Consider the following 12,350-nt stretch of genomic DNA (forward strand, 5'->3'; position numbering starts at 1 on the left):
GCATTTATGCCATGCGATTTATATACCTTTTTATTTTTTTACACTTTTTTGCTTTTGTATTTTTTATACATTTATCTTTATTATGAGTTAAAAAAGTAGTATTTGAAAAATAGATAATTCATGCAATGACACCACGACGGAATCAAACCAGCATAGAATTACGTTTTGCCGTCGGCATTTTCATCTCTATGCGCAATGAACATCTTTTCTCAACCAGGGAATTGTGTGGATATGTAATATACAAAATATGTTTAGAGGTCAGTATATCTTGATTTCTTTGACTTGTTTTGGCCCAATTAATAAGTTTCAATAATTACGAAAATATCAAAAAAGTTGTTAATATTATATCTATCAAGTAAAAATTATTTCTATTTTTAATTTTTTTAATTATAATCTAATAAATTTATTAACTATTTAAAAATACATGCATAATTATATCTTCAGATTCATCTTATTTTCAATAAAGTTTTTAAAATATTTTTAGATCGACAAGCGAAATAAGCAAGTGCTTACACAGGTCAAATAAATGTCCTTATATTATTTGTCTATATGTTTACAAAAGCCACATGTACATATGTACAAATATCCATAAGGATATATATCCGCACGCATCTTTCCGCATCTCCGTTATCATGAGCAACCAATGGCCGAAGCTCATGATTAGTCAAAGAGTTAATGTGGCGAAGCACTGACGCGACGACAAAGCGCCACAACAATGTGTTGTTGGTAGAAAATCCGACCATTGCCGAAAGAAACTACCAAACGATCGCTGATTATCACCGCTTCCCTTGCCACTCGAACAGCTTCACCTACAAACTGGCGTAAATATGTATGTTTATGTATGAGCTTACATATATATCGACGCTGATTTTTGTTAGTCACGCCAAAATATTTTAGATTGGATAAATATTTTAAATCGACGAACTATGTTGCCACTTTTGTCACTCCTTTCTGTGTTTTGCAGGTTTGCGGGGTTGTCACTTTTATCTTGTGCGCCTTCGTTTATGAATGAAAATGTTTTTGTTGTAAGATTTAGTACAATTGGGCTTCGCCAATTTGGCTGCCATATTGACTTGTGATGCTTATGATATTTGAGACTGTAGGATCAGGAAGAGTTTTTCCTGAGTACATATGTAAACATTCATACGTGTGCATATGCAAATGAGTTATGTGGGAACATTATGCATGTACAATTTTTAATGACTTAGAATGTACATATATATGTTCGTTAACACAATTTAGTGTATGCTCTCACATGTGAATAACTAAACTTATGCCGGTATTCTGCGAGCAGTCTCAAGTCTCTAATAGAGACGAATCTGTGGTGAAATCTATTTTGAGACTGTATGGTATTCTGGCGAGTTTGACTCATCTCTAATTGAGCCATATCAGTCTCTAACTTATGTGCTTTGCAGCAGGTCATAGGAAAATAAGAACACAACAATGGCTGATGAAGTTGGACTATTTTACCTTATGATGAAAAAATGAGAGGAGGAAGAGAAGTAATGTATTAATATTTATAATTTTGCAATAATGGATAATAAGGTGCATATCTTCCAGCTACATTCGCAGGCGCACTCTGACTGTTTTGCGAAACAAAAAGGATCCTTTTTTATACGAAGAGAACACATTCGGGAAGTTCTTCTGATTCCCCAAATCTTTGTGCTGGGATCTCATTAATCAATTCAAGCCGTATGACCAACAGCAAACATCGAATCCATTTGAACTTCGGGTGAGTTACATTTTAACCTTAAAGAAACAGTATGTTTTCATGCAATCAAATTTCCCTAGTTTATTTCAGTTTTATATTTTTTCGCTGTGATGAGCCAACCCACAATTTCCCGTTGTATCGAATATATTTGTAAACTAGCTGACCCGGCGAACTTCGCACCGCCTAATTATTGGAGGCATATTTAGTAAGCCACAAACACACGACACAATACTTTTTTAATTTTATTGAAATTTGCCGCTTTTAGATTTTTAGGAATATTAAAGAATTATAGTATAGATGCACAGCAAAGAGACGTTAACATTTCAAGTGACATTTTACCATAGACAATTTTTTTTGAGTGAATACTGACAAATATTTACACTATAACTATCAAACAACATCTGTCGTTTTTTTTTTGACGATGGCCATGGTTAGGAAAAGAAGAAGAACTACATCTGTCATCGAGAAAATAAAGAATTCAAACAACTGCAATATAGTTATAGTGAAGCTATATATCCCTCAACTCCTTAAAATGCATTGTCCGTTTTGTAAAAAGTGGATGGAACGGCAGAAAAAAATAATAACTGTCCAGATTGTATTAAATTATTATTAATATGCGACGAATGCTACAACATAATCGCTGTTACCTTCAGATTTTGTACCAATTGTGGTAAGAATGTAGAACGAATAATACGCGTGAACAGGGCAAAAGTACAAAAAAATATATTAAAGCAAAAGCTGATATCTAAACCAAAACACGTTTCTACAATGCCATCTTCATCATCTGAAGAGACATTCTGTGAATTAAATTTATCGGCCGAAGACATACAGGACATTCAAGTTATTGAAGACAGCCAAAAGCCCAACATCAAAAATGTTCTGGTAGATATTGATGTAATTGAAGACAGCCAGCAGCTCAACATTGATAATGTTCTGATCGAATCAGATTTGTCCGAGTCGCCTAGTACTTCCACCATATTATCATGTCCTGGCGATCCAAGTGGTTTCCAAGTAGATGGAGCCAAGTTGATGGAAATAAAGAGTTACTAATACACGTTGACATTAAGGATCCAAATGCACATATTATATACATATTAAGTCATTTATTTATATTTGTACACTTCATATACAAAAATTTAAAATTTTCTTGGATGTGCTCGTTTCTGGACTTTAAACATGATAAACAAATCTTTGCTTAAATTAAATACAACACAGTTATGATGTCGTAGCTAGCAAAATATACCGATATTACTCAATTCAGCAATATTCCGTAAATATACAATATAATTGCTCAATAAAGTTAATTTCTAAAATTTACAACAACAGCACATTTCGTCGGCACTAAACCAGAACGGAAGCCGTGCCGCCGCAATGTAAGCCATTTCTCGACCAAACTGGGGTTTGCTGTTTTGCTATAATTATTGCTTTCGTTATTATTATAGAGTATATAGAAATAAGTACTAGTAAGTAAGAATTCGTACATATGTAAGTTTATAGCAAATAAGCAAATTCTGTATAAATGAAATGTGTTTAATAAAGAAAGTTGAGTTCAACTTCACCATTCAAAACAGCGTGTTATTAATCATCTGGTGGCAACCATTAACTTGTATGCATGCTCCTTATGATACTCCTAACAACAGCATTGTGATATTTCCATGCTTCAATTTTTGCTTTCGCAATGTATGCAAATATGTATGCTTTTTCGTTTGCCGTCGGCATTTCCATATTGGCATGTAAAAATAATTATGATATGAGTATAATTTTGTATGAATGCATGCATAGTACTATTTACAGTCAATTTAGACTTGTATATTTAATAATTTAATTTGATTTTTACATAATATACTATACTAATAAATATTTTTGTATTATGTTTCTTAGTAATAGAAATTGAATTTATCACAACAATATATAAATATATCGTCTATCATATTATATTAATCTTATTATCTGCCTGTTAACGCCGCCACGCCCAATTTCTTTTGCCACGTCTGTATCGGCAGAGCAATCTTTTCTTTTCTTCCTTTTCGAAGTTTTAATTCGCACGCAACTAAACACTAACTAAAAAAGTTGCGCGCGCTCTCTCCTTTTGCGGCCGTTTACCTATACAGACCTGGTAAGTGTTTGTCCAATTTATTATATTTAAAAATATATATATTACTAGCTGACCTGGCGAACTTCGCACCGCCTAATTATTGGAGGCATATTTAGTAAGTCACAAACACACGACACAATACTTTTTTAATTTTATTGAAATTTGCTGCTTTTAGAGTTTTAGGAATATTAAAGAATTATAGTATAGATGCACAGCAAAGAGACGTTAACATTTCAAGTGACATTTTACCATAGACAATTTTTTTTTGAGTGAATACTGACAAATATTTACACTATAACTATCAAACTACATCTGTCGTTTTTTTTTGACGATGGCCATGGTTAGGAAAAGAAGAAGAACTACATCTGTCATCGAGAAAATAAAGAATTCAAACAACTACAATATAGTTATAGTGAAGCTATATATCCCTCAACTCCTTAAAATGCATTGTCCGTTTTGTAAAAAGTGGGTGGAACGGCAGAAAAAAATAATAACTGTCCAGATTGTATTAAATTATTATTAAGATGCGACGACATAATCGCTGTTACCTTCAGATTTTCTACCAATTGTGGTAAGAATGTAGAACGAATAATACGCGTGAACAGGGCAAAAGTACAAAAAAATATATTAAAGCGAAAGCTGCTATGTATCTAAACCAAAACACGTTTCTACAATGCCATCTTCATCATCAAGTAATTGAAGACAGCCAAAAGCCCAACATCAAGAATGTTCTGGTAGATATTGATGTAATTGAAGACAGCCAGCAGCTCAACATTGATAATGTTCTGATCGAATCAGATTTGTCCGAGTCGCCTAGTACTTCCACCATATTATCATGTCCTGGCGAGCCAAGTGGTTCCCAAGTAGATGGAGCCAAGTTGATGGAAATAAAGAGTTACTAATACACGTTGACATTAAGGATCCAAATGCACATATTATATACATATTAAGCCATTTATTTATATTTATACACTTCATATACAAAAATTTAAAATTTTCTTGGATGTGCTCGTTTCTGGACTTTGAACATGATAAACAAATCTTTGCTTAAATTAAATACAACACAGTTATGATCATATACAGTTAATTAATATAGTGCTTTCTGGTAGACAATATTTTTAGTTTTTTTTTGCGGTGCGTAAATAAATAAGGATGTTGGTTTTCCGACACGCGAACACGCAACGTATAATTGTCCATGTGCGAAACAGGGAAACTCTAAGTTTATTCCGCAAACTTGCAACGATTGGCCTTGCGATTTATTTATGGTCATCGCAAACGCCAGACGCACGGGAAATTGCAACCTCTTAAAATCAAATGGCAAATCCGTTGGAATCATAGGTATTCGTGGGATTAAGACATCCTCTCCTTTGTATTTTCCTTTGATTATTTTAGCTTCGATGATGTTATTCATGAGTTTCTTCACAACCAATCTCGTTCCATTGCAAAGTCGAGGTTGATTAATATTACGCAGCATGATGACAACTGACCCTACTTTTAATTTCAAATTATATGGTGGTAGTCCAGGCAAGTCCAATGAATTTAAAAATTCTGTAGGATAGTTGACTACGTCATCCTGGTTTGTGGCCGTGTCAACTGATTTGTACGTAAACAACTCTCCTGGAAGGAAATTCTGAATGGTAGCATTGAGATCATCGACATCTTTGTTTTTTGCTGCCAATATTGCTCGTTCACTTAGCCAATCGTGGTTATTATATTGTTGTTTAATGTCCGGAAAAACACGCTGAATAAGCTCCTTTTTCGATTCTGTGAAGTGACAGAAATCTGTGGGAAAAGTCATTAATCCGGTCGAGCAGTCAACTGCGACCTTACCATTGCCAATATCCAGCAACTGCTTCGAAAACACAGTCGCAGTTTGTTCTTGTTGCAAAAACACTCGCATGTTAGTAGTTAATTGTAGTGTCTTTACGTGCCGCCACAAATTTGATGATTTTAGACATGCGTTTATTTCGTCAGCAACAGTCGATCGAGGAATTACTGGAAGAGTCTGACGAAAATCACCTGACAACAGTATCATAGCTCCACCAAAAATGTTTTGGTTATCACGTAAATCTTTTAACGTCCTATCTAGTGCCTCCAGCGACCTCTTGTGGGCCATTGTGCATTCGTCCCAAATTATCAATTTGCATACTTGGAGAGTCTTCGCCATAGCGCTATTTTTGGCAATGTTGCAAACTGACGTTTCGTTGATATGCATGTTTAATGGTAATTTTAAGGCTGAATGTGCAGTTCGTCCGCCTTCTAATAAAGTTGCTGCTATTCCAGATGAAGCCAACGCTAGGGCTACCTCATTTTGCGATCGGATCTTTGCTAATAGCAATGAAATTAGGAACGTTTTCCCAGTACCCCAGGAGAATCAAGAAAGTAAATCCCCCCAGACCCACTGTTTACAGCTTGTGTTAAACGATCGTACGCAATCCTTTGTTCTTCGTTCAATTGCGGAACAGTTGTGCGAACTGCTTCGGTCATAGCTTGAGTATCGTACTGGAGTTCTCTTTGCAACTCATGGTTTAATGCATCTTGCATAGCACGATTGGGTGCTGTCAGGCCCAAACACGACAATACTTTATTTGCCATCAACAAACACATATCTTCTATTATGATCAATGTGTCATTGTAAATCTCTGCCGTAATTTCCAATGTAGGATTCAAAGTTTCACAACGCACGCGATGCAACACATCCTCAGACATGTCATCCCTATATTTCATCCCCAAATCATTCGGATTTGAGGGGAAACATGTCGATAATATAATCGCAAACGGTGTGCGAATTTGATGCGGCGATGAAAATATCACGGAATCCTTGAGCGTATCATACCAATGCGAATCGTTTTCAAGCAACCGTAATAATTGCCAAGCCTCACGGTAAGTCGCACACAGATGTCCATCAACTGTTCGCAATTGTTGAAAAGATGTCGGACCAGGAACATTCACCAATAACAATCTAAGATAATAACATTCATCGTTATTAGGTTGTACTGTATATATACGGCCTATAGCATCTGTGGCAAATACATTTTCATATCCTTCAAGTGGTGATCCTTGTTTACGATGCTGAAAAAACTTTGATGATGCGTTCCATGTGTAGTAGCGTGGCATATCAGCATACAGCAAAGTGCGAGTGAATTGATCAGTTGCACAAATTGAGAAGAAACCTGTCAATGTGGTCACAGGTGGACGTGCCGCTCTATCCACAGCGTTGTTTGGGTTGAAATACACTCGTTGTCCATTTTCTAAATAAAATGCCAAATGCAATACAGTTGGATGTCTTTCATGAATTGCAAACGAAAATATGCGCCAAATAGCCTCATTGCTGCTTACATAGTGACCCATCTGATAGTGAGACACTTCATCATTTGTGTTTGTTACTGCGAACATGGCCATGTCGCTACCTTTGTTAACATATTTACATATGTACTTTATGGATTTCACAGAATTTCAAAATTCCACGTTGATGTGAGCTTCAAAAGTTTTGGACAATATGGGCGAGAACGGCACATCCAACGATTGTCTACATGAAAATCTTGTCCTTTTATATTGACATCTACAGATCGTCCACCGTCCTCAACTGATCGCCGACGATACAATGGGTAACCATCGATTCCCGAGATGGTTTCAGCAAGCAAGTTTCTCGGGTACCGTTTGGAGCACTTGCCGTCGATCATACAGGGTGAGCTGTTGTTGAAAACTCCGCAAGGTCCATGTATCATGTGTTTAGTTACTATCGTATGTAATTTTGGGTCAACCGTTTCATCAGGAATTTCTTCTGAAATAATGGAATCAATTTCTTCTGGCCTTATTTTGTCAACCAACCAGACTAATATATGAGCATGTGGCAAACCACGCTTTTGCCACTCAACAGAGTACATCCAACAACGTACTTGGCCATACACACGATGCTTTGTAATGAAATTCATTAAAGATTTTAATTTTTGCTTGTAAACTCTGGCTGTGATGTCATGCCTGGTTGTGTAGCAGTTCTTTTTTTATTTCAATCCATTGTGGGTTACAGGTGAATGTAACAAATAGGTCTGGACGGCCATACTTTCGAACATAAGACATCGCATCTTGAGCGTACTCGTGCATGTGGCGCGGGCTTCCGATGTAAGTGGCCGGTAAAATTGTCATTCTTCCTACATTATTTACATTGCCGTCAGCATTGATTGCATCGCGAAGATGAATGTACTCTTCAGATCGAAGCTGCTGTTGGTTAAGACGGATGTATGTCAATCTTTCAGTCTCAATTTTGACGTACATGTCCACTGCATACTGATGAAAGAGCCGTTGACACATCAAAATGTGATTTACTTCACCTTCACGGATCATGAGTCTGTATGCATAATAATTCATGGCACTGACTTTTTTGTGTGTATCAGCACCTGGAAGTACATATGATAAAAAAATACATTTATATATTGAACATATAAAATATGTTATTTTGTATAATCTAATTACCTGTTGTTGGATTAACCATTTTGATATTAAAATGGTACCCATCTTCTCCCTGCCAGAAAATTAATGGGTATTGTAAAGCATCATAAGCTCTATGCGTTTCATGTCAATAGCCACTTCATCTATTGTCGGTGAATTAAACCTCCTTGCTAAACCTCGGCTCTTATTACAACATTATGGCTGTCTGATGGCATCCGATCCAGTGCCATTTTGAACATCTTCACTAATTCATTATTCTCGTGAAGAAATGATTGCAGTTGTTGGAAAATGATTCGCTTGACGGTTGGATTATGACCACAACGTGTATCAACTTCCACATCTTGATTGCCCATAAAATAAATTTGCAAATTAAATTAATTGTGATACAAATACAACTTAGAATTTCACTAAAACAATTATGGTATACTACTATGAAAGTAGGCATGAACCCGTCTTGTACTATATGCGTTGCACCAAACGATGTCATTTGGAAGCAATTATTATATTTTTGGATGTTAGCCAAGAAGTTTTTAGACTCACTTTCCATCCCATTAACTAATGAATGTAACGGTTCAGGTGGTGGAACCAATTGAAGCAATTGTACATTGCCACCAGCACAACATAATCCTGCAGGTTCACTACTGTACTTTAATGCTTTACAATGTTGACAAATGATTGACATTTCTCCAATCGTCACAGATTTGTCGGCACTATAATCAAATTCCGGATCGTAGGAAAATGCTCCTCGTTAGAGGTTTACAGGAGTATTGCATCTGCGGAATCGATTAAATTCGTTATCACGTGCTCGCTGCTGTTGTGATCGATGTGCACGAACTCTTTCCATTCTCCCCCTATCCACTTGATAGTTATTTACTCTTGAACGTAATTCTCCCATACTTGTACGACTGTTATCATTATCAGCATCTCGCTGGTCATTAGTGCGGTTGGAGCGTAAAGTAGCTCGTTGCACATTTACACAACTTCGATGACCTATGTCAGGTCGTTTTCTTTTCCTCGGCATTGTAAGCAGCGAGAAGAAAATCACTTTTGGCAGTATTTCAATATTTCTCCAATTAAATGTTTCTTTTTTTTTTAACATGAGATGACAAAACCAAGGATGTTAAAGTAGGAGCGCAGCAAAAAGTCTCTAAATTTATGGACAAAACAATGTAACGTTCGGATACACTTATTACTTACTTATTACTTTTTTATTTCTCCAATTAAATGTTTCTTTTTTTTAACATGAGATGACAAAACCAAGGATGTTAAAGTAGGAGCGCAGCAAAAAGTCTGTAAATGTATGTACAAAACAATGTAACGTTCGGATACACGTGCTTTTTACATGAGATGACAAAACAATGGAATGTTCGGATACACTTATTACAGGGCATCTCGACAGGATAAAATTTATAGAATACTAACTGTTATTGCCATTGCCAAATCTGTATGTGGGCATTTGCTATCATAATATAATCATTTGCGCAAAAGCGTAGGGTAGGTAGGTTCGAATTGATGTAGCGTATGCTTTGAGCTCTTGATAAATTTATTTGATCATTTGCGAAATTCCGTCGGGTAGGTAGCTGATGTAGGGCACGTTTTGAGCTCTTGAACTCCTTAAATCTTTTGTGTGGAACATAAAAAAAGGATAAATATCCTTTATTTACAAATGTATTTCTGGGAAAAATAAGAATTTATATTTTTGGACTACTATATAATAATTCTGGCTTAACTTTTATATACCAATTAAAATAATAAATTTAAAATGAGAAATGATATTTTGATTTATGCTTGTATAAGTTTATTAAATTTAAGACTTCCCAACCCACTTTGCATAGTATTTCTATAAATTAACAATTTTATACTAAATATTAAATGTTATTTTGAAAATGTACTTTATTTTTATAATATAACACAACCGTCTTAACTCGCTCTTCTAATTTTCATATTACCAAAATTAAAATGCCGTCGGCATATGTGGAAATGGGATATGTTGCCTCTTCGAAATTTTGATATAAATAAAAACTGCGCTGTTAAACTGCTGAAGAGACACCTTCTAGCTTACCATATATGGCGAACTATGTAGTATTCTATATCTAGTAAGCAATAAGCAATGTGGAGTCTGCACAGGCAGAGATGCCCCGTTATTATAATAAAAGTATTTTTGAGAGGTGGTAACACTGTAAGGTTGGCACCATCAAACATGTCAACACATTAATTATATTTATATATTTTGAAATTTGAAATTGAAATTTAAATACACGATGTTATGAGCAAAGTTGATATTATGTTGTCGATTCAAAAGTCTTGTTTTAATGCGTTCTTCAATTCGAGTGGAACTGAGAGTACAAATACCGTCAAATGTTTGACAGCAAGTAAGTGGTCAACTTTTATATGGGAAAATGGAATTGTCGTTTTACTCTATCTTACTCGTAATTTTTCCTTATTTGCTCACCGTTTAGACCCACCCTGGAGTACGACAAACATTTTAAAACCAAAGTCAGCTCAATCGGCTCAGCCGTTCTCGAGTTTTAATCAGACTAGCGAACAACAATTCATTTTTATTTATATAGATAGATAGATTATGTAGATTGGTGGTGGAGCGTAAACACGGCGAAGTGCGTTTTCCTAATTCTGTTGAAGAATACAATAGAATTAAGACTGGGTAATTTGTATTCCAATTTAAAAGAAAATAAATCGCTATACAATAATATTATTCCAGATTTTATTCGAAATTTGGAAGAAAGGGTGTAATTGGAGCAATTGATTGCACTCATGTTGGCATAATTGCACCTGCCTTGTCAAACACATTTGTACAGCATGATTATATGAACAGAAAAGGTTATTATAGCATTAATGTTGAAGCGGTAAGTATTATATTCAATAACTAATTAATAACTAATTATTAACTAATTTTCCCAATAGGTTTGTGACGATGAACTAATTTTCCGGCACGTGAATGCAAAATTTCCCGGCTCATGTCATGACTCCGGTATATGGACTACTTCGCCAGCAAGGATAAATCTAATAAGAGAACACTCTGATGGAGCTTTTAAATGGCTTTTGGGTGATTCGGGATATCCATTGGAGCCATGGCTTCTTACACCGGCGGCAAACCCTGAAATACCAAATGAACAAAACTTCAATACTAGGCACATAAGAGCAAGAAACACGATTGAAAGAGTATTTGGAGTTTTAAAATCACGCTTTCGTTGCATTTAAAGAGAACGTACATTGCAGTATAAACATTCCAAAGCTGCATTATTTGTTTATACTTGTACAATATTTCACAATATTTTACAAAACCATGGCATTTTTCTAAATGAAACCGAAATATTGCCAGATCGATCACCTCCTGAAAATGTGGGAGCAATCTCTGAAATCCATTCGGGGGAGTATTACACTCGAGGCAGAGCCGCACGTTAAAGGTGCATTAACACATTCGATAATTAAAATTTAACATATATATTTCAATTCAAACTTCATTTATTTCATTTATAAAATAAATAAACATAACAATAAATAATTGATATACATAAAAAGGAACATTTTTCACTTTCACTTTTTTTGTACAAAAAACATCACAATAAAATAATTTATACAGGTATATTCATAAAAAGGAACATTTTTCACTTTCACTTTTTTGTACAAAAACATCACAATAAAATAATTCATATGTTCATAAAAAAGCACATTTTTTACTTTTTTGTACCATCTTCGGTGTTTTTTACGATGGTCTGAGCAAGCGACACCATCGCTGCCGCTGAATTATTAATGGATTCGGTGTGTTTATTAATGGAATCTAAAGTTTGAATACGGAAAGCTCTCTCCTCCTCGGCTTTTCCTTTCATTAAATCCATATAATTTCGGTACATTTCGTCCGTCGTAATTTTTTTACTACGGAACGATGACAAGATTCTGTAAATCAAAGGACATAAATACATACATATGCCAATATCTATGATTAAATATTACCTCTCTCCATTTTATGGGGTTCCGGGTGGGCCCTTTTAGGGCATTTAATTGCACGGAGAGCCCAAAGCTCTTCCATTCTTTTCGGCCGCGATGGGTCGTTTTTGTGTAACTTTATCTCTGGGT

The 12,350-nt window shown here is 35.3% G+C and overlaps 1 protein-coding gene across 1 annotated transcript; it reads right to left on the reverse strand.

Moving 5' to 3' along the window:
- Nucleotides 1–4,820: 4,820 nt before the first annotated feature.
- On the reverse strand, nt 4,821–7,774 carry LOC126764551 (ATP-dependent DNA helicase PIF1-like). Its single transcript, XM_050482245.1, has 2 exons — nt 7,394–7,774; nt 4,821–6,446 (listed from the first exon to the last, which is right to left on the reverse strand). The coding sequence occupies exon 2, from the start codon at nt 6,019–6,021 to the stop codon at nt 4,894–4,896; it is 1,128 nt and encodes a 375-aa protein (XP_050338202.1). The 5' UTR covers nt 6,022–6,446; nt 7,394–7,774; the 3' UTR covers nt 4,821–4,893.
- Between the last annotated feature and the right edge of the window lie 4,576 nt (nt 7,775–12,350).

Source organism: Bactrocera neohumeralis, unplaced genomic scaffold (genome assembly GCF_024586455.1).
Source record: "Bactrocera neohumeralis isolate Rockhampton unplaced genomic scaffold, APGP_CSIRO_Bneo_wtdbg2-racon-allhic-juicebox.fasta_v2 cluster09, whole genome shotgun sequence".
Taxonomy (NCBI): Eukaryota; Metazoa; Arthropoda; class Insecta; order Diptera; family Tephritidae; genus Bactrocera; species Bactrocera neohumeralis.